The sequence below is a fragment of the Lissotriton helveticus genome, chromosome 4_1 (genome assembly GCF_964261635.1).
Source record: "Lissotriton helveticus chromosome 4_1, aLisHel1.1, whole genome shotgun sequence".
Lineage (NCBI taxonomy): Eukaryota > Metazoa > Chordata > Amphibia > Caudata > Salamandridae > Lissotriton > Lissotriton helveticus.
Genome location: NC_136063.1, coordinates 416,496,059 through 416,517,702, shown reverse-complemented (window position 1 = coordinate 416,517,702; position 21,644 = coordinate 416,496,059). Strand labels below are relative to the sequence as shown.

The 21,644-nt window shown below is 45.8% G+C and overlaps 1 protein-coding gene across 2 annotated transcripts in view; it reads right to left on the bottom strand.

Annotated features, from left to right (window-relative positions):
* The window catches only part of FBXO43 (F-box protein 43), a 422,048-nt gene that overhangs the window by 193,046 nt on the left and 207,358 nt on the right, over window positions 1-21,644 (bottom strand). For both annotated transcript variants that reach the window (XM_078686961.1, XM_078686960.1), the window contains exon 2: window positions 8,864-10,395. In XM_078686961.1, the coding sequence (XP_078543087.1) occupies window positions 8,864-10,395 (1,532 nt within the window). The remainder of the gene's footprint in view (window positions 1-8,863; window positions 10,396-21,644) is intronic.

The following is a 21,644-nucleotide window of genomic DNA, read 5'->3' as shown; positions in this document are numbered from 1 at the left end:
AAAGCCACGGCCTGCGCTGGATCTGCAGCTTGCCCGCGGCGCGTCCTTCATTGCTCTTTCAGGCTGCACTCATCGATCTGTCTTGGGGCCTAAAGGTAACGTAAATAAAACGTCCGCCTCTGCAACCCACTTGCCTCCACACGCCACAGAAAGCATCTTCATCTGCCTCTCCTTTTGCTACCAGACTCTGAGGGGCCTCATGGCACTGGGGCTGCTTGTGCTGCAACAACCTGAGGACTGGGCAGGTGTCAGCAAGTGAGCCCCTGAAAGGAACACTACGACCATAGAACGAACAACCAGTGTCACGCCGAGGACCCTGAAACTCCACATCATAGGCATTGACACCCACATGTCCGGTGCTGCTCATGCTGCTGTTACAACAGGCGCACGCAAGTTGGCCTCGGCTGCAACTACCCTTCCTACGCACTACTGATGGGCACACTGGGCCACTTGTACTGCAGTGTTCCAGCACACGCCCAGACACATGCGGGCGGGCCCTATTTGATTTGGCTAGGATCAACCATCCCACACATCCGGCCGCTCGATGTCTCTGGTGACTGTGCTTTCATCGGTCTCGGGTCGCCCCGCAGACCACGTGTCGCCGCGACGAGGTCCTTCAGTGTGATCGAGTGCTCTGAGCTCCCACCGGCTGCTGGAACATGCTGACCTGTCATGAGCCGCCTCTGTTCCGGAATTCAGCCTGCGTCACCAAAGCAATCATCAATAACGGAACGGGCACCAAGAGACTCCACTACAACGGGCCCACTGGACTGGGAGGTGTCCTTGGGAGCTAAACTAGATGTTGTGTTACAGGTGATGGAGAAGATTGGAGCAACCCTTTCAACAGACCTGCTCATCATTTGAAAATAGAATTGATAAGGTTACAGCAGACTTCACCTTATTGCACACAGATCACCGCAAGCTGACAGACAGTGTGTGACATTGAACATACGATAGATGAGCTCAAACCTACAACACGGAATGCAAAGTAGAAAATGCGGAGGCAGATCCAGGTGAAATAATATACGCTTTGTTGGCCTACCGGAGGACAGGGAGGGCCTTGACGCAGTGACCTGGGTCTGCACCCTGCTTCCCGGACACAGAGCTCTCCCCCTTTTTCATTTTCGAGCAAGCTCATAGTGTACCGACCTGCCACACACTGCCTGTGGCTACTCCCAGGCCTTTATTGTTCCGTCTTCTCAACTACAGAGACCGTGACTCCATCTTCCGTACAGCGTGTAAACTACAGGACACGAATGAATGAATGAATGAATTTTTATATAGCGCATGGCTACCCAGGGGCATCCCAGCGCTGTAGCAGGACTGAGGGAGGGAGGGAATGGTCCTTATGGGAAGAGCCAGCTCTTCTGTTGTTTCCAGGAGGCCAGGTGATTGGGTTCTTTACGAATGGAGAGGGGTAGGGAATTCCAAAGCTTGTAAGAATTATATGAAAAAAGACGACCACCTGATCTGGACCTCATGATTCTGGGGACCTCAGCCAGATGGAGCTCGTCGGAACAGAGACTTCTAGGGGCCTTATAAGGTCTAACTAGGGCCTTGGTGAGGGTGGGTCATTCCCCTTCAGAGATTTATGAATGATACATAGGGCCTTGAAGTGTATTCTTTCCTGAACCGGGAGCCAGTGAAGGGAGCGAAGAGCAGGTTTGGCTGAGGAGTGGTTGCTGGTTCCTGTGAGTAGTCTGGCTGCCAAATTCTGGACATCTTGCAGTTTGGCCGTTACTGACTTCAGGGCACCCAGATAGAGAGAGTTGCCATGATCTAATCTGGGCAGAATCAAGGCCTAGATCAGGAGCTTTCTGGATTGACCAGGGAGCAGGGGAAGAACTTTCAGGATTGTTCTGAGAAGGCCATAGCACACGGCAGCAGTCTCTCTCGCTTGGGTCTTGAACGAGAGCTCCTGATCCAGCCAGATTCCTAGGCTCTTTATTTCAGGTTTTGGGATAGGAGCCGGGCCCATACTGACTGGCCACATGATATTAGATTTGAAACTAAGCTGGTTGCCGATAACCATCAGCTCAGTTTTATCACCATTGAGCTTTAGGTGTGATAAGCTCATCCAGTTGGTGACTTCCTTAAGGCAGGAGTGGAGATCTGTGGGTGACTGCTCGGCCTGGTTCAATGCTACAACGAGCTGGGTATCATCAGCATATGTAACTATATGGACACCAAAGGGGGCTACAATATCCGCCAACGGGGCCATATATACACTGAAAAGAGTGGGGCTGAGAGATGAGCCCTGAGGAACTCCGCACTGTAACGGGAGGGATTTAGATGAAGTCTCACCTTTGAATACTTGAAAAAGACGATTTTCCAGGAAAGATTGATGCCAAGAGAGGGCCGTTACTGACAGTCCCACCTTTTTTCGACATTGTAGGTTGCTATGGCTTCCCTGTAGGCGACTTTCTTGTTAGGTGCAAAATCTTTTCTCCATGTCTGCTCTAGTTTTTTCGCCTGTTGTTTTAGGAGGCGACGCTTAGTAGAGTACCATTTGTGTTTGTTCGATCTGGAATTCTTCCTAATGTTTTTTTGGGCAGTACCGTATTTAGGGAGTTCTCGATCCAGTTTACAAAGTTTCTGTAAGCTACGACAGGGTCAGTAGTGGGGATAGGTGTGGTGTTATTTAATTCATAAACCCAGTCTTCTATAGAAATTTTAGACCAGAGGCGTGTTTTGATTGAAGTTGCCTATGTGTGGGAGCCCATTTTTGGGGGTACCACAGAGAAGGTACTAAAAAGTGGTCTCTCCATGGGAGGGGGAGAGAGGCTATTCCTTTTAATTCTTCAAGATTTCTGAAGATCGAATCGAGAAGGTGCCCTTTAGTGTTTGTGGGTTGCGAGACCTTCTGTGATAGTTGGTAGGAGAGATCTAGAGTTCGATCCGTTGCAGGCAGATCCGATGGATCGTCAAAATGGAGGTTAAGGACATAAAAGAGTGGGCAAGGCATTTATCATGATCTCTCCTGATTACATCGTGGCGGTGCAGTGCTAGAGAAGCTCCTTTCTTGCTGTTAAGCTGCGGCTCCGCGAGTTAGACATACAATATTCGCTTCTGTTCCCTGCCCGACTCCATGTGACAGCAGAGGTATCCACACATTTTTTCAACTCAGCTGAAGAAGCATGGGACTGGATGGAATGCACCGACCTCGCAGTGACGCGTCCCGCGCCTCATGCAGTGGAGCACCCTGGTGACGTGGTGGGAATTCGCAGGCACTGACAAAGAGAGCGCCCCTCAACGCATCCTGGCTCTGCACCAAACCTGGGGCAAGTAATCCTAGAGCAAAGACAGGCACTACAGATGGTGTCCACGATACGTGACTGTGAGCAAAGTCCAGACCCCGACGCAAACTATCAATGGTTCGTCTACCACATGGCCCTCTGGTGCTGAGTTGAGAAGCCAGACCTTCGTCGAGACCCGTGATCTTTACTTTGCTATTTGGCACAAGAATATGGACTTTAACTAAGAAGGGAAGCTAAAATAGATTTGGATTTGGGAGAATAGTGTTTGGATGGATATGATTGAACTATCAAAGGGACAGAATGATGTATGGGGTTCCATAGAAAGGATATGAGATCAGATTTCGTATTCACGATAAAGAATAAGGACTCGAAGTTCTTTATAGTTCATAAGTCTCTAAGTGGAGAAAGAAGTGCACTTTAGAACGGACAGAGTCAACTAGGGCGACTGAGGACTTAGACTCCCTGAATGATTTATAAGAGCCCTGATGATGTCCCATGTGGGGACGAAACGCGTTGGCTGTTGATCGAATGATACATGTATTGAATTATGGTTGAATGCGGACTGTCACCAACAAGATATTCCGAATAAAAATCTAAAAGAATTGAACTACTTCGTTGGGAAACTTTTTTGGGGAGAAAGACCTCCCAACTTTACTCATTACTTGATGTCCCCACAGCCTGTGAGTCGGGGCACCACGATCCTGGCTTTCGCTCTTGCCCTTGCGCTACTACTAGTTAGCCTGTATGGCCACTACTTACCTCCATTAGTTGGGCAGACACCAGTTGTCCCTCTGCCCCAATGAGGTTATCCATTTTTACTTTCCCTTTTTTCCCAGTTGGAACTGGTTGCCCAGAGCTCCCCATCCCCCCGGATTGCCTTTGCCTACAGGCGTTAATATGCATAGCAAGGAACCCTTCCCCTTGTGACGCTGCCACATGTGGGGTTTCATTGCACTTGCCTCATGACCCACACTAATTTCATCACATGGAATGTGAGGATTATGCATACACAGACTTGCTGTTATGCAGTATACTCCTACCTCAAATGCTGATCCACACACATTGAGCTACAGGAAACACACTTGATATTGGTTGAGGCTCGCAAGCTCCAGCGGTGGTGGCGAGGACAATTGTTTGCCACGGACTACTACTCCTTTGTGAGAGGGGTGCTGATCTGGGGTAAACCGAAGGCTCCCTTCACAGAGGATGACATCATAGTAAATCTGGATGGTCAGTTTGTGCTAGTACATGGACGCTGAGATGGACGGCATCTCCTCTTAGGGATGATATATGCCCTAAATACTTACCAGACCTCGTTCCTACACACACTAGCAAATTGTCTTGGGGGAGCGGGCCCTATGGTTCCTAGGGGACAATTTCAATTCCGTCCTTGATACAGTTCTGAATTGTACTTTCCCTCTCCTGTAATACATATTGGCCACGTCCAATGCACAGACCCTAACTGACTGGTTTCTGCACTCGCAGCTTGCAGATGTATGGCTAGTCCGCAACGCAAACATGCGCATATACTCCTATTCCTCACCACACAACCTACATGTTAGACTTGACGACTTTGTTGTGTCCACCAATTTGCTTCCCACCATCCAACATATGGACTATTTAGGCTGTACTTACTCAGACCATAATACACAATACCTACAGCTGACATGGTGAGATACCTTGCCTGCCATACCCACATGATGACTACATCCCACTGCGCTTGAGAATCCACCCTCCCGTGCATCCCTGGGCACGACCACTGAAGACTATTTCGAGTTCAATAATGCCACCACCAATGACAAACTGATTGAATGGGATGCCTTAAAAGTGACCATCAGGGGACACTGCCTGGGGCTGATCTGGAACACTATGAAACCGTTAGATGGTGATACCACGCGCGCTGAGCACAAACTTCTGCACCTTAAAACGCCCTCAGTAACTGACCAGACATATGCCCAATGACTGGCTGAGACACGCAGTGATCACACTTCTCTACTGGAAAGGCTCCGGTGTATGAACTACGCCACACATTTCTCATGCATTCATGTAACATCCGTCCGTCCATACAGGGCGGCTGCTGGCATTGTTGATATGCCAAGACCAGCCTAGACAACCCATTTTCTCATTGAACTCGTCTAGAGGACATCCCTTTCACACTCAACATGAAATACAGAACTGACAAGGCAATACACCTCAATTTACTTGTTGGTTGCGATGTCGAACCTGTTCGTATGGATGCCTTCTTCTCCGCACTCCACCTTCCTATCATCACATCTGAACAGCATGAGGAGCTGGCTGAGTATATAACACTATATGAAATCTGCAGAATCATTAGAACCCTAGCCACCAGCAAGTCCTCTGGACCAGACGGCCAGCCAGCTAAATATTAAAGCGTACGCTCCTGTGCTGGCTCCCCACCTACTTACTCTTTATGAAGCTTCTCTCCCTGCCTCAATCATTATGCAAGGCGCTACTTCTCTCCTTACCTAAACCAGACAGAGACCCCCAAGGCACTGGGCTCCTACTGATGCCTGCGCTCCTCAATTCTGGTTAAAAAAATTTAGTCAAGCTCTTAGCTGACCGCCTGGCTCTTGTTACTGCTGCTCCACACGCACCAAAATAGGTTTGTACTGGCCCGAAACACCTTGCTGAATCTACAGCAATTGTTCCGCTCTCAGAATAATCCATACATCATTAGCCACACTCTGGGTGCTTGGTCCTAGACCTCGAGAAAGCCTCTAATTCGCTGGAATGGAGTTTTCTATTTGACACACTATCCCGCAATGGACTGGGAGACCGCCTCCTCAGACTGAATAAATTGCTCTACACTACACCGCTGGCCAGAGTCAAAACAACCTCCTATATCTCTGACTCTATCCCGATAGGCAGAGTCACCAGCCAGGGATGAACACTATCTCCACTACATTTTTCTCTGGCCATAGAGCTATTTGCTATAGCTATCAGGGCCCAGGACGAGGAATGAGGAATTCCATTGGGAGGCGAAACTCACAGTCTCTGCTGATGATCCCCCTCCTCTATATTCGAGGCATGAGATCAGAACTCACTGGCCTAGCCCAGATGCTCACTGAATGTGCAGCCATTTCTGGCTTGCAGGTTAACTAGGCCAAATCCTGCTTGTTTATTTTTACCCCTTCGTACCACAATCCCACATTTGCCCTTAGTGGGATCCCAGAAATGTGGCAGCCCAGCATGTTACACTACCTAGGGGTCGGGATATACCATCAAGCAGCTGACTTATTGGATATAATCTTACCAGGGTGATGACTGACCTCAGATCCCAAATGTCATTCTGGTGCACACTTCCGTTGTCCGTCATCGGTTGGGTAGCTTTGCACAAAATGGTTCTCTTGCCTCAGCTACTCAATTTCTTCACTAACCTACCACTATACCTCGCACCTCCCTACTTTAGATCCTTTAATGGAATCATGCAAGAGTTTATTTTGAAAAGGTCTCGTGCAGAGTGGCACTGGCAAAAATGAACCTACCTATGGGTCTGGGCGGACTAGCAGTACCCAATATGGAGCAGTACTATCTTACCTCTATATAGTCGGCTGCTAAATGGGTAGTAGGGGAGCAGCTCTCAGACACCGCCACATTGTCCCCGGCCTGGACCAACTCTCCAGCAGTGCTTTGACTCTTATTCCTGCACAGGTGGAAAGCTACCAGAGTCTTTACTTCTCGGGGTTGCATTCAAGTGCTACCGATGTGGTCTGTACCTTACATGATCCACTACCCCATACGCGCCAGCACTGCCATTGTTGGCCACACCAAAGGCAAAGTTAGCACCTCATCAGCAGAGATTGCTGCTTGGCTTGCCGCTGGTATGCGTATCCTGGGGGACGTCTATCCAGATGGCGAGCTAGTGATATATGATATACTGACAGAGGAAGAGGGACTACCTCCAGGGCTTTTTCTGTTCCGTATCTTGCTATTTGCAGCGCTGAGCGGCAAATGGGGGAGGGGAGACATGATGAGGGAGCCTGCCATACACCTCACTATCTACATGTTATGGGAACAGGTCGGCACCTCAGGATATGGTTTGCTGCCTCCCTCTGCCAACATACAGCAGTAACTCTCACACCCCTGAGGCAATGCAAGGAGGAGGAACTGGCTTGTCCATGTACAGATAAAGCGGGCCTCTTTGCTGGAGTGTCCGATCCACGTCCCTCGGAATGCCAGCTTCCACCTCATCTGATACTACACAACCCTATGAGCCTATCTCACACCGACAAAAATGAATAGATAATATAAATGAATAGGCACACACTGCCCAGATGTTATTTACCAGACGCCGACCTCCTTCGTATGCTACAGGCATATCCTCAACTCCACTCTTACTGCCTGCACGGGGCGCACCTACACACGTGGGAGGAGTGTATATTAGGGATCAAGGAGCAAGAGGCACAAGGTCACATCCCGATTTCTTGACCTGAGGTTCGATAGTGGCAAGACTTTTAATCACCAGATGATGGCAATCGTTTGACCCACCCCCTCAGGCCGCGAGTTTCGCACTACACAAATAAGACACTTTAGAGCTGTGTAAGAAACCTATAGCCGCCCACTAGGACACTATATTACATCATTTCCGAAATGAACAGCACTCTCAAAGACCCACAGCATGCAGATGTGGAAATGTGAACGTATGGGATAGGCACGGCACGGATGAGTTATCGGAGTCATGCTAGCCCCCATATGTTGAAAAAGACCTGCAGTGACCATTAATGTGGAATGGGCACATTGATATTTCCTTTTCTTTTTATTTCTCTTTTTGGGTACTGGAGGGGAGCGGGTGGGGAGGCTACCCAAGTTGGACCAATTAGTGTTATTGTTCCATTGTGGTCTCGATTTTTCTTATCTTCTTTCACTACTGTGATATACTGCATTGTCGATGGTCTAAAGACAGACTCTCATTCACTGTTCCGCCACATGTAGTCAGCTCCTCAGACAAACATTCGAATACTCAGCAACTCTTTTGTTAGACACCCGATTGTGGTCTTATGCCAATACATTAACACATGTAACTCTTCCCTTAGTGGTGAATTCGGTACTTTCATATTTAATTTCTTATATATCACAAGCGAAAATATTGAATTATTGCTAAAGTCATAAACGCTGAGCTGTAAACCATCTAATTATAACTGATAATAATAATAGAACATTTGGAACTAAGGAAAACAGGCAAACCTAAAATATAATCCTATGAAAGAAAAACACAATCCCATGAAACAAAAATAATTAACTGAGAATTTAAAAAACATTATGAACCCTGATTTGTCTGCAGATTGGGACGATTATAACGTAGATATTAAAAAAAACCCTCTCTGCTCAGCAAAACGTAAATGAAACAAACCAAATCTAAGTCAAATATACACTAATATGTGCACACATGTACAATCATGACTAAAACCAAGTTTACCAAAATCCTACTACAATCGCAGAAAACCAGAGTATTTTAGGACTAACCACAAGTTGACTTTAATATGTTTTGATAATGGGGCGAGAGCATCCTAGGTACAAAGAGCAATTGAAAGCAGATTAAATTTTTTTTTCATATTCTACAATCTGAAAAGATGTTGCTTTCTTACCTGCATATGCTTTCCACATTTAAGACACCCAATATCATAGCAAGAACGTGCTTTAAATTTCTGCATTTTAATTCTTTTAAAATATCTATTTTATCAAGGCCCATTTTCCTGCCAATAAGTCGCGTGAGAATACTTTCAGAATTGCACATTTCTGCTCCTTCGACATGTCCCAAAAGATCAAGTACAGTTGTCTCCTCTGGTCTTTTTCTTTTGCTCCTCATGAACATTTCGTAGACTATTCGTAACGCAGGAGTTCCCAGTAAATCATCATATTTCAAAAGTGAGGGTGCATTATCCTTTTCAGTCATAGAATGATCAGATTCTTCTTCAACAGTATCTTTTAATTCTCTCAATTTGTACTGCAAGTTAATTATTTCCGTTTTAGCAATGTCATCTTCCGCTTCAGACTGGGAGCCTCGTTCACTGAGAGTAGATAATCTTTTAGATCTTTCAAGAGTTCTGACCCTGGTTTTGGTATACAAACCTCTTGGGGTCTCATTGCATTTTCGAACAAGTTCTTGAAAAGAACCCTCGTGGTCTGTTAACGAGTCTTGTGATTTGTCCAGACTAAGTGAAACAAATGCACTATCTTCCCTTGTAGATGAATCATCCAAATCAATTTGACCCATTGGTGGAGTGATAAAATTTGATAAATGAAAATTAAAATGTGCTGCAAGATTACTAATTGGTGTAAAAAACTCCTCATGAACAGTTTCTGATATCTTGCAGTAATCTGGTGTTTTGAGAAGTTCGTCACAAGGGTTCACTAGATTAACTCTTGTAAGGCTGAGAATAGAGTTATCACTGTCAATACTACGCTGAGGTGAAGAATTGCATTCGACTTTCATTAACAAGTTTTCATCACGTTTTAAATCATCAACTGTGGATGTTCTTTGCTGAGCAAAAGCAAGTCTTCTTTTTTGACAAAAAGCATTAGGTTCCTCTGTTTTTAAAGTGCTTGTAGCAACAGGTTTATAATCAATATCAAGAGGTGAATCACTAAAACTGGCTAAAAGACTTTGTTCAACACTGGGTACGTGATCTGAAGGGTTTTTTCTTCTATTCCTGCAGGTCAGCTCACCGGGTGTATTGAAATAATCCACACTTCCACTTGTAGCAGTTTTGGACAGAAGCAATCTCCTTCTCAGGCAAACATTTAGTTTAGTTACTTTAGGGGTTTCGCATAGATCTGTTGAGTTTACCGTTGCTTCATTTATATCCAAAACATCGAATGACAATTTTTCAGATTTAATGGGAGATAATGCAGTCAATTTTGAACTGGGTTGCACATAATCAGTATGTTTGTGGAGTGGGGAAATGTTGGCTCCCTGTGCAACCTCGTGTACATCACTATTATCAAAACTTGTAGTGCACAGAGATTCACTGTAGCCACTGTCTACTGATAATGAAGCAGAACTTGTGTCTCCGTAAGCCTTTAATTTTCTATTAATGTCTGGAGACTCCAAGTCTCCAATTCGACGCAGAGGTTGACTGGAGTTTTCCATCATCTTTGCTTTAGTCCCTTTTGAAATCTGTGAAATTGAAAAACATGTGTCATGCATAAATATATGACCAAACCAGATGTTTATCATAATTTACAAATTCCAAAACCAAAATATTTCCCACCTCATGGCGACAGAATGCCCTCCTAGCCGCCCCTCGTGTGTCATTCTCCATTTACAAAGAAGAACGGAGGCATTTCCTCTCATATAATGTGGCTATACATTAAGTAAATATATCATAACATATTAGCCTGAAAGGGAAAATACCTTCCTGGTGAATTTAGTATACCAAGTGCTTGCCTGTGCCCATTTACAACTGGTTAGTAATTGCCTGACTGAGGGTCTGATAGAAAAAAGTTTCCTTAAAAAATTGCTGTCACTTTAAAGTGTTATAATTTACCCTAACACGCAGATACTGCACCTACCCGTGCATCACAACTGTCTGAAATCGGTTCTTTGTCATGATTAGGGGAAGAGGGGGATTGTATGGAGCACCTATCGCATCCTGTCAGTATTTTTTCAACACGCTTGAATGGACCATGGCATTTGTTCACAAATGAGATCAGTAGGTGTTGTGAAAGAGAGAGAACAAAGACTCCTGGGTATCAAAGATACCAGAAATTAATTTTCCTGAGCCTGATTTCCTTATACCCCATCCTAGGTAGAATGGGATCAGATTCAACAACCCATAAAACAATGCAACGGGGTAGAGAGTTTGTTAATCTTCGGGACTGTGGCAAACTAACTGGGACATTTCAATGTTGGTGGAAAATTCCGATGTTGGTGAGCGCTGAATGCTAGTTGGAGGCTCCTGAGGTTTGTTCTGATCCAGACCACTAAGTAAGGGTAAAGAAAATATACCACTGTCTGGAACATCATACTTTTTGGTGCCCAGGAGCCAAGGGAGCGGCATTGACGAAAGTAAGCCAGATGGACTGTTTTTCACAAGTGAAATACTTCTATACTTAGTGTTAAATTTGTGCTTGTTATCTAAGGAAGATTACCATTTTGTTTTTATCTGCCTAGTGCAAAAAGAACAATTTATGGACAGAATGTTGGACAATGTCAAACATTCACCCCAGTACAGAGATCTGGGCCTAAATCCATTGTGTTTTTGCTCCCCATGCCATTCCAGTTTGAACCCTGCCATATGCAAATCAGTCTTGATCCTGCTCCCAATGGGAACAGTCCAGCCCGAACTACCAGGCTAGGTCCTCCATGGACTGGAAACAAGCATCCTAGGACCGGTTTCAGCGTTTCAGCCCTTATCAGCCAGGCTAGCTTTACTCCAGTGGCATGGAGAGAACAGGACCCACATCTGGGTATACCCGTCCCACTCGGGGTGTCAAATGCAAATAGAACAGTTGATTAACAGAATGCTGACCAGTGTCATACATTCACCCCAGTACAAAGATCTAGGCCTAAATCCATTGAGGTCGGGCCTGGCTTGGCAGTCGGGCTAGACTGTTCCAATGATGGACAGGGTCAAGATTGATTTGCATTGGCTGGATCCAAAATGGGGTGGCGTGGTCAGCAAAAGAACAATGGATTAAACCCAGATCCTTGTGACTGGGGGAGAATGTTTGCATTGTTCAGCATTCGGTCCATCATTTGTTTCTTTCGCATTTATCTGCCTAGTAGCACACATCGGCTTTAAAATAGGGACAGATGATCAGGCTCTTTCTGTTGCAGGGGTGGAGTCTGGTCGACAGAATTTGCATCATTATTCCTGTGCTCCAGTTTCTAACAGAAGACACAGAAATGATGGACGGAATGCGGAACAAATCAAACATTCACCCCCAGTCAAGAGATCTGGGTTAAATCCATCACTCTTGTGCTCACTATGCCACCCCAGTTTAAACCAAGCCATATGCAAATTAGTCTTGATGCCACTTCTAATGGTAACAGTCCAGTCCAAGCTGCCAAGCCAGGTCCTCACTGGACCATAAACAAGAATCCAGGGACCATTTGTGTGTCTTTTGCTTTCTCTTCCTAAGTGCCCTGGGTATGCCCAGACGTGGGTCCTGGGCTTACTGTGCCAGTGGATTCGAGCTAGCCTGCCTAATGAGTGGTGATACCCTGACACTGGTCCCAGGATGCTGGTTTCTAACCCAGGGAGGACCTAGCTTTGGCAGTTCAGACTGGGCTGTTCCCATGAGCAGCAGGGTCAAGACTGATTTGCATATGGCTGTGTGTAAACTGGGGTGGCATGATGAGTAAAAAAACGATGGATTTAACCTAGATCTCTTGACTGATGGTGAAAGTCTGATGTGTTCCGCATTCCATCCATCATTTGTGTGTCTCTTCCAGTTTCTAACAACTCAGCAGTAGTAAGTGAAAATAAAGTTGCCTTTCTAGGGCAGCTCAATGTATTATCCCTGAATATCACAATGGAGCAACAAAGTGTGCATTCAAGCATGCCTCTGCATGCAAATACATTAGCTATAGGTTTCATCTGTAGAGTTTCCTAAGTCTTTGATGATTTCAAGCTATCGAACAGAGGCATTTTTGAGTTCTGATAACTAGAAAAAGAAAATGTTAGCATTCCGATAGGTTGTCTAACCTAGACTCTTCTAGACTGTATCTTCCTTTTCCATCAGAGCGGAGGACTTTAACCATTGTGCAAAGGCAGTCACAAGCAAAAATGAGCAGGAGGATTGACCATTATTTCAAATGGTATTTGTTTGAGGTGTAGGATTTAATATTTAAGGCATCAGTAATCTCTTAAAAATGCCTAATTCAGGCTGATATTACATAATCACAGAAAACCTCATAGCCAAATAGGATTTAGGAGGCATAGAATGTGCAAGTATTCAGACTTAGACCTGTCCCGGGATAGTTTGGAGTACAGGGAAAATACAAACAGATCCTCAATTAAAACTGATATTTCTCTTGACAGCAGTATATTGAGACACTAACTTCTATTACCTGGGTCGTCCAGTTCCATTCCCAGCCTTCCTTCAGTAGGAACTCTTCAACGACCTTCAGTCTACAAACAAGTTTTTACATTTAACTTTGATGTGCGTTCCAGAACCTCAGTATCAAATAAACCGCAAAGAAATGGTTTCTCATCAACATTATGTGCTAATGGATGATGCCAAGGAATATAACACGTAGAGGCTTTCGCAGCATTTTCAAGATGTTGCACCATATACTCCGGGTGTGCAATAGATTGTACAGTACAGTCCTCAAAACATTTACGCTTCTCACAATCTGTGACATGGTGATGATCCAGTGGCTTAAGCTCAATTTCACTTTAAAAAAAACACCACTTTATTCTTCTGGAGCAGTGTTAGAACTGGGGGTCTCTAGTTGGCAGAGGTAGGTACCACTGTCCAAATAGGGACCCTTGCTTCTAGTCAGGGTAAGGAGGAAACTCTCTGAGATAACCCCTGCTCACTCTCTAGGTAGCTTGGCACGAGCAGTCAAGGCTAATCAGAAGGCAATGTGTAAAGTATTTGTACCAACACTCACAGTAACACAGTGAAAACACTACAAACTGACTCCACAACAGTTTAGAAAAATAAAAGGTATTTAATCTAAACTACACAAGACCAAAACGACAAAAATCCAACATACACAGTTCAAGAATATGGTTTCAAAAGAGTTCTTGTTGTGATAAAATAATCCACAGATGCGTGAAAAGTTCACAGTTGCGTCACGTTTAGCCAACAGTACCTTTAGTTGCGACAAAGTTCCAAAAGCAGAAACTGGTGTGGTGGAAAACAAGCGATGCGTTGCTCCTGAGACCATGGGGAGGCGATGCAACAACCCCGCTGCAGCAGCGGGCGTGTTGCGACGAGTCCGGTCTGTATGGGGAGGAAGGCCACTTGTATGGATTCCGGTGCGTAGGTTCCGTAGGAAGTTTGTTCTCGCAAAGGCACAATGCGACGATCTCGTAGGGGCTGCGACGATCTCCGGGGCGACGATGCGCGATCCAGCGGCGATCTCTCTCTCGCAGCTCCTCAATGCGATGGCTCTGCGATGATGTTCGCAGCGACGTGATGCAAGCAAGTGGTGCGGTGATCTTACCTAGCGAAGACAGGCTCTGCGACGACACTCGCAGCGATGTTAGTCTTCCCGCACCGGTCTGGTGTGTCCCGCAAACGAAGGATGCAACGGCTCTGGCAGCAGCAACAGGCGCTGCGACGATCTCGGCCTTCGTAGTGGCGGGAATTTCCTCGCACTGTCGAGCGATGCGATAACTTTTCTGTTGGAAAGTCTTTAAAGCTTGATTTCCAGCTTCCCAACACAGGTACAACTTCCAGAGGCACCACACATGGGCCACACACTCCAGAAAGGACAGAACTCTCTCAGTAGAGCTCAGGGGAAGCTGGGGGTGAAGTCCTTTTGTTCCTGGGACTTCAAAAACAGGGAGCCAGCTCTCTCAGGCCCTTGGAGATTCCTTCAGGCAAGGGGACACAGCACAAAGCAAAGTCCTTCCCCTCTCCTTGGCAGCAAAGCAACAGCAGGGCAATCTAGCAGAGCAACAGCTGGACAATCTTCCTTCTTCAGTTTCAGCTTTTTCCTTGGCAGAGGTTCCTTCTTGATTCCAGGATGATCTAGTTTTCTGTTGTCATGGGTCCTGTACTTATAACCCTAAAAGTCTTTGTTCTCTTTGTGCAAGTGGGCCCTGAGCCCGGTCTGAACCAGTTCTGGGTGTTCCTAGAGCACTTTGTTTTCCTGGCTTCTCCTTTCCTTTCTGAGTGAGGGGCAGGGTCATCAGCCGCCCAGCAGGAGGTGGAGCCAGCATTGTGAAAGGCAGGCACAGCCCGATTCAGGCCCAGGTGCCATCTCCTCCCACCACTCAAGTTGCAAATGCAGTCATTCAGCCTAGGGCTGACTCAGCCAGCCTCCTGGGGAATCCCCAGCCCATGTCACTCTCAAACCAGACAGCCAATACACAAACAGGCCAAGGCATACAGACAGGGCAGACAAGAGAACAGCAGCTTTCTAAAAGTGCTGTTCTCAAACACAGGATTCAAAGACAACCTTTCCTGAAAGGTGTGTTATTACATTCTGAGTTCAGGGATACTAGACTTTTATGTCATATCTTGTTCCTATGGGAAGATATGCTAATAGCCACTGTAGCCAGCATCCCCCATGATAGCCTATGGAGCAAGATAGCCTTGCAGCAGTGAAAAACGAAAATGGCTGTAATTCACTACCAGAGCATGTCACCTGCACAAGTACATGCTCTGCCTTTCACATACACTACACCCTGCCCAAGGGGGTACCTTGGACCTTCCATAGGGGTGACCAATGTGCACAGAAAGGGAAGGGTTAGGCCTGGTCAGTGGGGACACCGACCAGGAGGACATGGCAGTTCACAGACTGCACACAGGCACTGCGGTGGCAGGCCTGAGACACCATTTTGGGGCTACTCATGTGGGTGGCACAATCAGTGCTGCAGGCCCACTAATAGCATTTGTCATCACCAGCCCTGGCACACCCAGTGCACTTTACTAGGGACTTCTTGGTGATACAAATGTGCCAATCATGTATATCCAATCACAATAACAATTTACACAGAGAGCATATGCACTTTAGCACTGATCAGCAGTGGTAAAGTGCGCAGAGTCCTATTGCCAACAGCCACGGGTCAGGAAAATTAGGGGAGGGAGAAGCAAAAAGTTTGGGGATGACCCTGCAAGAAGGGCCAGTTCCAACAAGCAGCATTAAATGTTACTGCTGTATGCACAGTTGGGATTCCTGCAGTTTTGCCACATACACCATTTTAACTGCCCCACCTCATATCCTGTCACCCTCTGGAGAAAGAAGATTTTTCTATGTGGAAAACAATGCTAGGCTACCCAAAAGATAAAATAGCCTAATCTTCTGGCAAATTGATTGAGACTAAAAATGGGATTCTTAAGAAAAACAAAATAGTTCAAATTCCCTTGTGGCGCTGGGTACCTAACTGGAGGATGAGTAACCATGAATTTTTTACCTGTAACTCCAGCTCACCAACACTGGCATCTTTCATACATTCACATGTTTGAATTATTCCCCCTCGTGAAGCTGGGAATACTCTGTACTTTTAAAATAGCAACAAAGAGCATTACATGAGTCATTGCCCCAAGAGTTTGTTTAGTAGCACGCCCACTTTATTTGAAACAACCCAAACTTCAGAGAGTGTGGTGGATTTGCTTAGCTCTCTGCCCCACTAATGGTCACCAAAGCTCAGATTTCATAGCACATGTGTGAAGTATACCAAGAATAGGCAGGGAGCCTCTGACCAGGGAGAAGGGAGGGTTGCATGTGAATCTTTGAAATACCAATGCTGGAGAAATTGAGTTGCATGTAAGTAATTCATTTTTTTCTCCAGCTTTTGATCTTTCAGAGATTCAGATGTTTGGATCATAATAGTGAGCATTGTATCAAGTATCCAGTAATGGGAAGCAGGCTCACTATCAATGAAATAGGCTGCCAGGACTGCTTGGCCCACTGAAGAATCAGTTGCTATATTCAACTCCATCACTTGTGCGGTACAGCTGAACATGTGTCTGCTCTGTAGGTGCGCAAAAGCTTTAACTTTACTCTCACATAGCGAACAGCCGTAAGAGAGACATCTAGTGAAATGTGCCGTCATCCTACCTCCAAGAGGCGTAATCAGCTTTCGTGTGGAAGAAAGGGATGCAGGCTGAGAGCCAAAAGCAAGTGCCTTGATTAGACAGAGGGTGGACCCTGCTTTACAGTCAAAAGAGACAAAGAGTTGATTAAATGTTCTTCAATCCTTGGTTCCGACAATGTGACCTTCGAACACCAAGCAAGTGCAGTGCTCTCTCAGCCAATGTCAAAGGGTTTAGAAAGGAATAATGAAGTAGAAGTAGCTCATTCAAATGGAAGTTTGAAGAAACCTTAGTTGTGAACTTTGGGTTAGTGCTCAGAGCAAATTTGACCTTCTTTAAATGCAGATAAAGTTATTTTATTGTAAAGGCTTGGCTTTCCCCACTCTTCTTCTGAATGCCAAGGTCAAGAAGAGTGCAGCATTCCATAAAAGACCTTAGAATTCTACCTTATGGATGGAGGTTTGAGGGCAGTAGCATAAGCTTATTGACTACTGTGTTGGGTGCCCATGGAATCGGAGATTGTTGGACTGTGGAAAAAAGCCTGAATTGCTTTCATGAACTGTTTGAGGAAAACGGAGAACAAGACTGTAGAATCACTATACCTTCTAACCCCGATATTGCAGCCGGAATGACTAAGGTGCAATTAAGGCCTTAGTTTTCCCAAGTGGAATAAGTATGTCAAATTTTGGTGTGGCTGTACAGCGTAGCTACACTCAGGATATCAGTATCAGCAAACATGAATTGATCTTGGCATTCCGCAATACTCTGAGGATATGGGAAATCTGAGCAAAGGAATAGGCAAAAGCGTTTGACCAGGTCATTAAGAAGGCTTTGCCCCTGGATGTGTTTTGCCAGTAACTGCTTGCTCAAAAGCAAGATTTTTTCTTCTGAAGGGTGGCAAACAGGCGTTATGGGGATAGAGTGATGGTTCAGCATACACAAATTAGTGATGACAGACTTCAGAAAGCAACTATTTCATGCATATATTTCTATGTCAAACATGAGAACGATGTTCCTGTCCAATGACACAGAGTCAGAATAAACGTTTCCTCTTTTCAATAAACCTTTATTCGTCTTGTTATCTCTTTTAAAATCCATATCAGTAAACAGTAGCCAACGCGTTTCGTCCAACCAGGACTTCTTCAGGGCTTCAATGTGTAAAATTGCATCACTACTCATCGGTCTTCGACGGGTAAAAGATTATAAGCAAGTACCAGCTCAACAAGTGCCGTAGTTTGGAGTATGTGTGTTCCTTCCGAACGATAACATGGCGTCTGCTTGGATAACCACAATTACAGAAGATTAGCTGAAGCAGCTCTTGGTGGAGATCCCGCTTATGACAATCTGAAAGGGAGCGGCTGGGGGCATGCACATACTTCTTCATCCATACCAGATGTCCCACGGAGAGATCTACTCTGTTCGCTATTGCCCAGTCCCGTAACAGTTGTGCCTCCTCTAACAGAATGCGGATCTAGTGCTTCCCTATTTGGCCATGTAATTCGTAGTGATCATGTTTGACAAATCAGAATGACATGGTTTGCCACCTTTGGCACAAATGCTTACAGACCCAACTGGATGACCCAGTTCAAAGACATTTATGTAGAGAGATTTCCCTGTCTCTGACCACAGACACCTTGTAGATGGCTCCTGCATGTCAGGTCCCAAACTTTTCATGGAGAAATCGGTCATGAAGATCATGGCTCTTGGAGGTAAAAATAGGATCGCTGTGCTTAGGTTTTCTTGATATTTCCACCACAGCAGTGTCCGTTTAAGCACAGAGAAACTCTTATGGCATCAACCTACGATCCTGCTGCTACTGGACTTCTAGTGCCTGTAGATTGGTCTCATTCCATTCCATTCCACCGCATATAAATGAGTCCTATACCGATGACACAAAGTCTAGCAGTGACTTGTTCTGACTGATCATTTATTGCACCAGCGGCCACAGTTTTGCGAGGAGCTACACTGACTGCTGTTCTATGTCGAGCTATGTGCCCAGGATTGCCTGCACAAATCAAATCATTGTAGCAGGATCAGTAGAAGGTTTTTCCAGTTTGAGTAGCAGGCCAGGCTTCCTCCACCAAGGGGGCTTTCACTAGCTGATCTTTCAGATATGGCAACACCAGGGAGCTCAGACTACAAATTAAGGCTACCAAGAGGACCAAACACTTTGTGAATATCCAAGGGGCAGATTTAATGCTGAAATAAACTGCTTGGAAACTGAGTGCGCCTCGTAGCTACTGAGACTTACACATACTGCTTGAGGGTTGGGTGCACAAGCATATTAAAGTAAGCCTCTTATGATCTGGGATGCTGAGGAATTTTCCACCCTGTTGCAACAGAAAAAGTTTTTGAAGGGATACCATCCAGAAGCACAGTTTTTCCGCAAGAACTTGCTGAGTTTCCAGATGTCTAGGATCACCCTTTTTTTTTTTTAAACCTTTATTTTTCAGTTTTTTGCACACACAAAAAAGTGGACAGCAGCATTGGCACGTAGACATCTCATTACAATATCTGTGAAGTTCACAATGTGGGACCGAAGGTATGAACAGATATTCATTACAATAGTAGAACATTGGTATCAGCAGTCTGAGCCATGTATGGGACAATGTCATCAGCACATGCAGTGGCATCATGTCAGGATGTGATTGGTCCTTCCCATGCTAACTGTATCATCTCCCAGGTCATATTCGGGCATCTCTCCATATGTGGATTCCTAGGGGGCGCCGATTGTGCTCCGAGCAACGCTAATCCTGGGTCAACATATCCCTTCCTTCCCCACCTTCATCGTCTGTATCAGTGTGTTCTCGTGATATCAGATATGTCTGTAGGGGTCCCCATGTGTCTGTGGGTCTAGAGGCTATTGGTTGTTTCTCTGCGTATATGCCAACCTGTTCCTGACAATACGTCATATCGTTTATCCAGTCCTTGAATTTTGGAGGCCTCCCCCACCTGCATGTAATCCTTCGTTTCGCCAACAGTAACGCAGTATCCATAAATTTCCTGGTGGTCTTAGGTAGAAGTGCTGTGTATCCCAGGAGCATAGTAAGTAGGCTCTTCTCAAAGCTCACCCCTAACATGGTCTCCAAGGCATTATGTATCAGGTCCCAATATTGCTCTATCAAAGGGCAGTCCCACGCCAAGTGGTAAAACCCAGCATCCGGGCTCTTACAGCATTCATATTGATCTGTGTCAGAAAGTTTAAAACTAAATTTCCTAACGGGCGTATAATAAGTTCTATGTAGGAACTTATAGTGTATGATCTTAAATCTACAGCTGGATGTGATGCGTCCCGTCAAATCACAGCAATACTCCCATTGGTCATCTGTTATCTCCTGCCCGATGTCCTCGCTCCATTTCTGTCTGGACGAGCGTAGTACAGCTGGGACATGAGTACGAAGGCTGCTATACAGTCCCGACACCAAGTGTTTACCGTCAGTACTGTTCAATAAAGCCATCAGCGGTGGGAGAGCCTCAGGCTCACGGGGATAGTCAGGTAGAAGGGCCTTAATGCCTTCCCGTAATCGGATATAGTAAAACCATTTACACACAGATCTACCCATGTCGTCAACCGGAGTCGCCTGCATAACCTCTGAAAAGCCTGTTTCCTGTATCACAGACACGGTGGGATGATAAGTAAGAGGCATCCGAGGCGCATACAATAGAGGAAGTTGCAATTTTCGCTGTATCCTCTGCCAAGCGTCAATGGTGCATGACACCGTGGTGGGTGGCGTCTCCAGAGATGTGGCAGGTCCATAAACAATCCCGCTCAGGGGTAGGGACTGCACAATCCAATTTTCGACCGCTATTTGTGACATAAACTTCATTGGTCGAACCCAATGATAGAGGTAGTGTGCCTGGGCAGTGAGATAATACGCTTCCAGATCAGGAATATCGTAGCCTCCTTTGCTATACGGTTGCGCCATAGCCGCCCATCGCAGCCTCGGTTGCTTCCCACCCCAGACTAGTCTGATCAGTTCCGATTTTACAGTTTTGAAAAAAAAAGGCCCCGGGATAGTATGGTATATTAAGGAAAAGATACAAGAACCGAGGCAGTACAACCATTTTGATCAAGGAAGCCCTACCTGCCATGGAGAGCGGCAAGGCAATCCAGCGTGTCACGGTGTCTTTGAGTTTCATCACAGCCGTGCCATAATTATCACGTAACATCTCATCCTTGTTTCTGGATACCCGAATACCCAGGTATTTCAAATCGGAATGGCACCATTCGATCGGATAATCCAGTGGGAATTCCGACACCGCCGCCGTGAGTGGAAAGATCTGCGACTTGCGCCAATTCACTGACGCCTGACAATCTACCAAACACTACAAATTCTCTCAGAAGTGCGTTCAGTCTATTTTGTGGATCAGTGACGTAGAGTGTCACGTCATCCGCGTAAAGCGATATCGACATCTGCCGCTGGAAGCATCGGAATGCACTATCACCGTGCAATTGCCTTATCCTCCAAGCCAAAGGTTCGATGGCGATGGCAAAAAGCAGGGGGGACAACGGGCATCCCTGTCGTGTGCCTCTGGTTATAGATATCTTGGACGAGAGTCCGCCATTTACCAGGATTTTCGCAGTGGGTTCGGTATATAACAGTCGCACCCATGCAATAAAAACTGACAGGAATCCCATTTTGTGCAGCACTGTAAAAAGGTACCGCCACTCCATAGAATCAAACGCCTTGGAGGCATCCAGAAAGA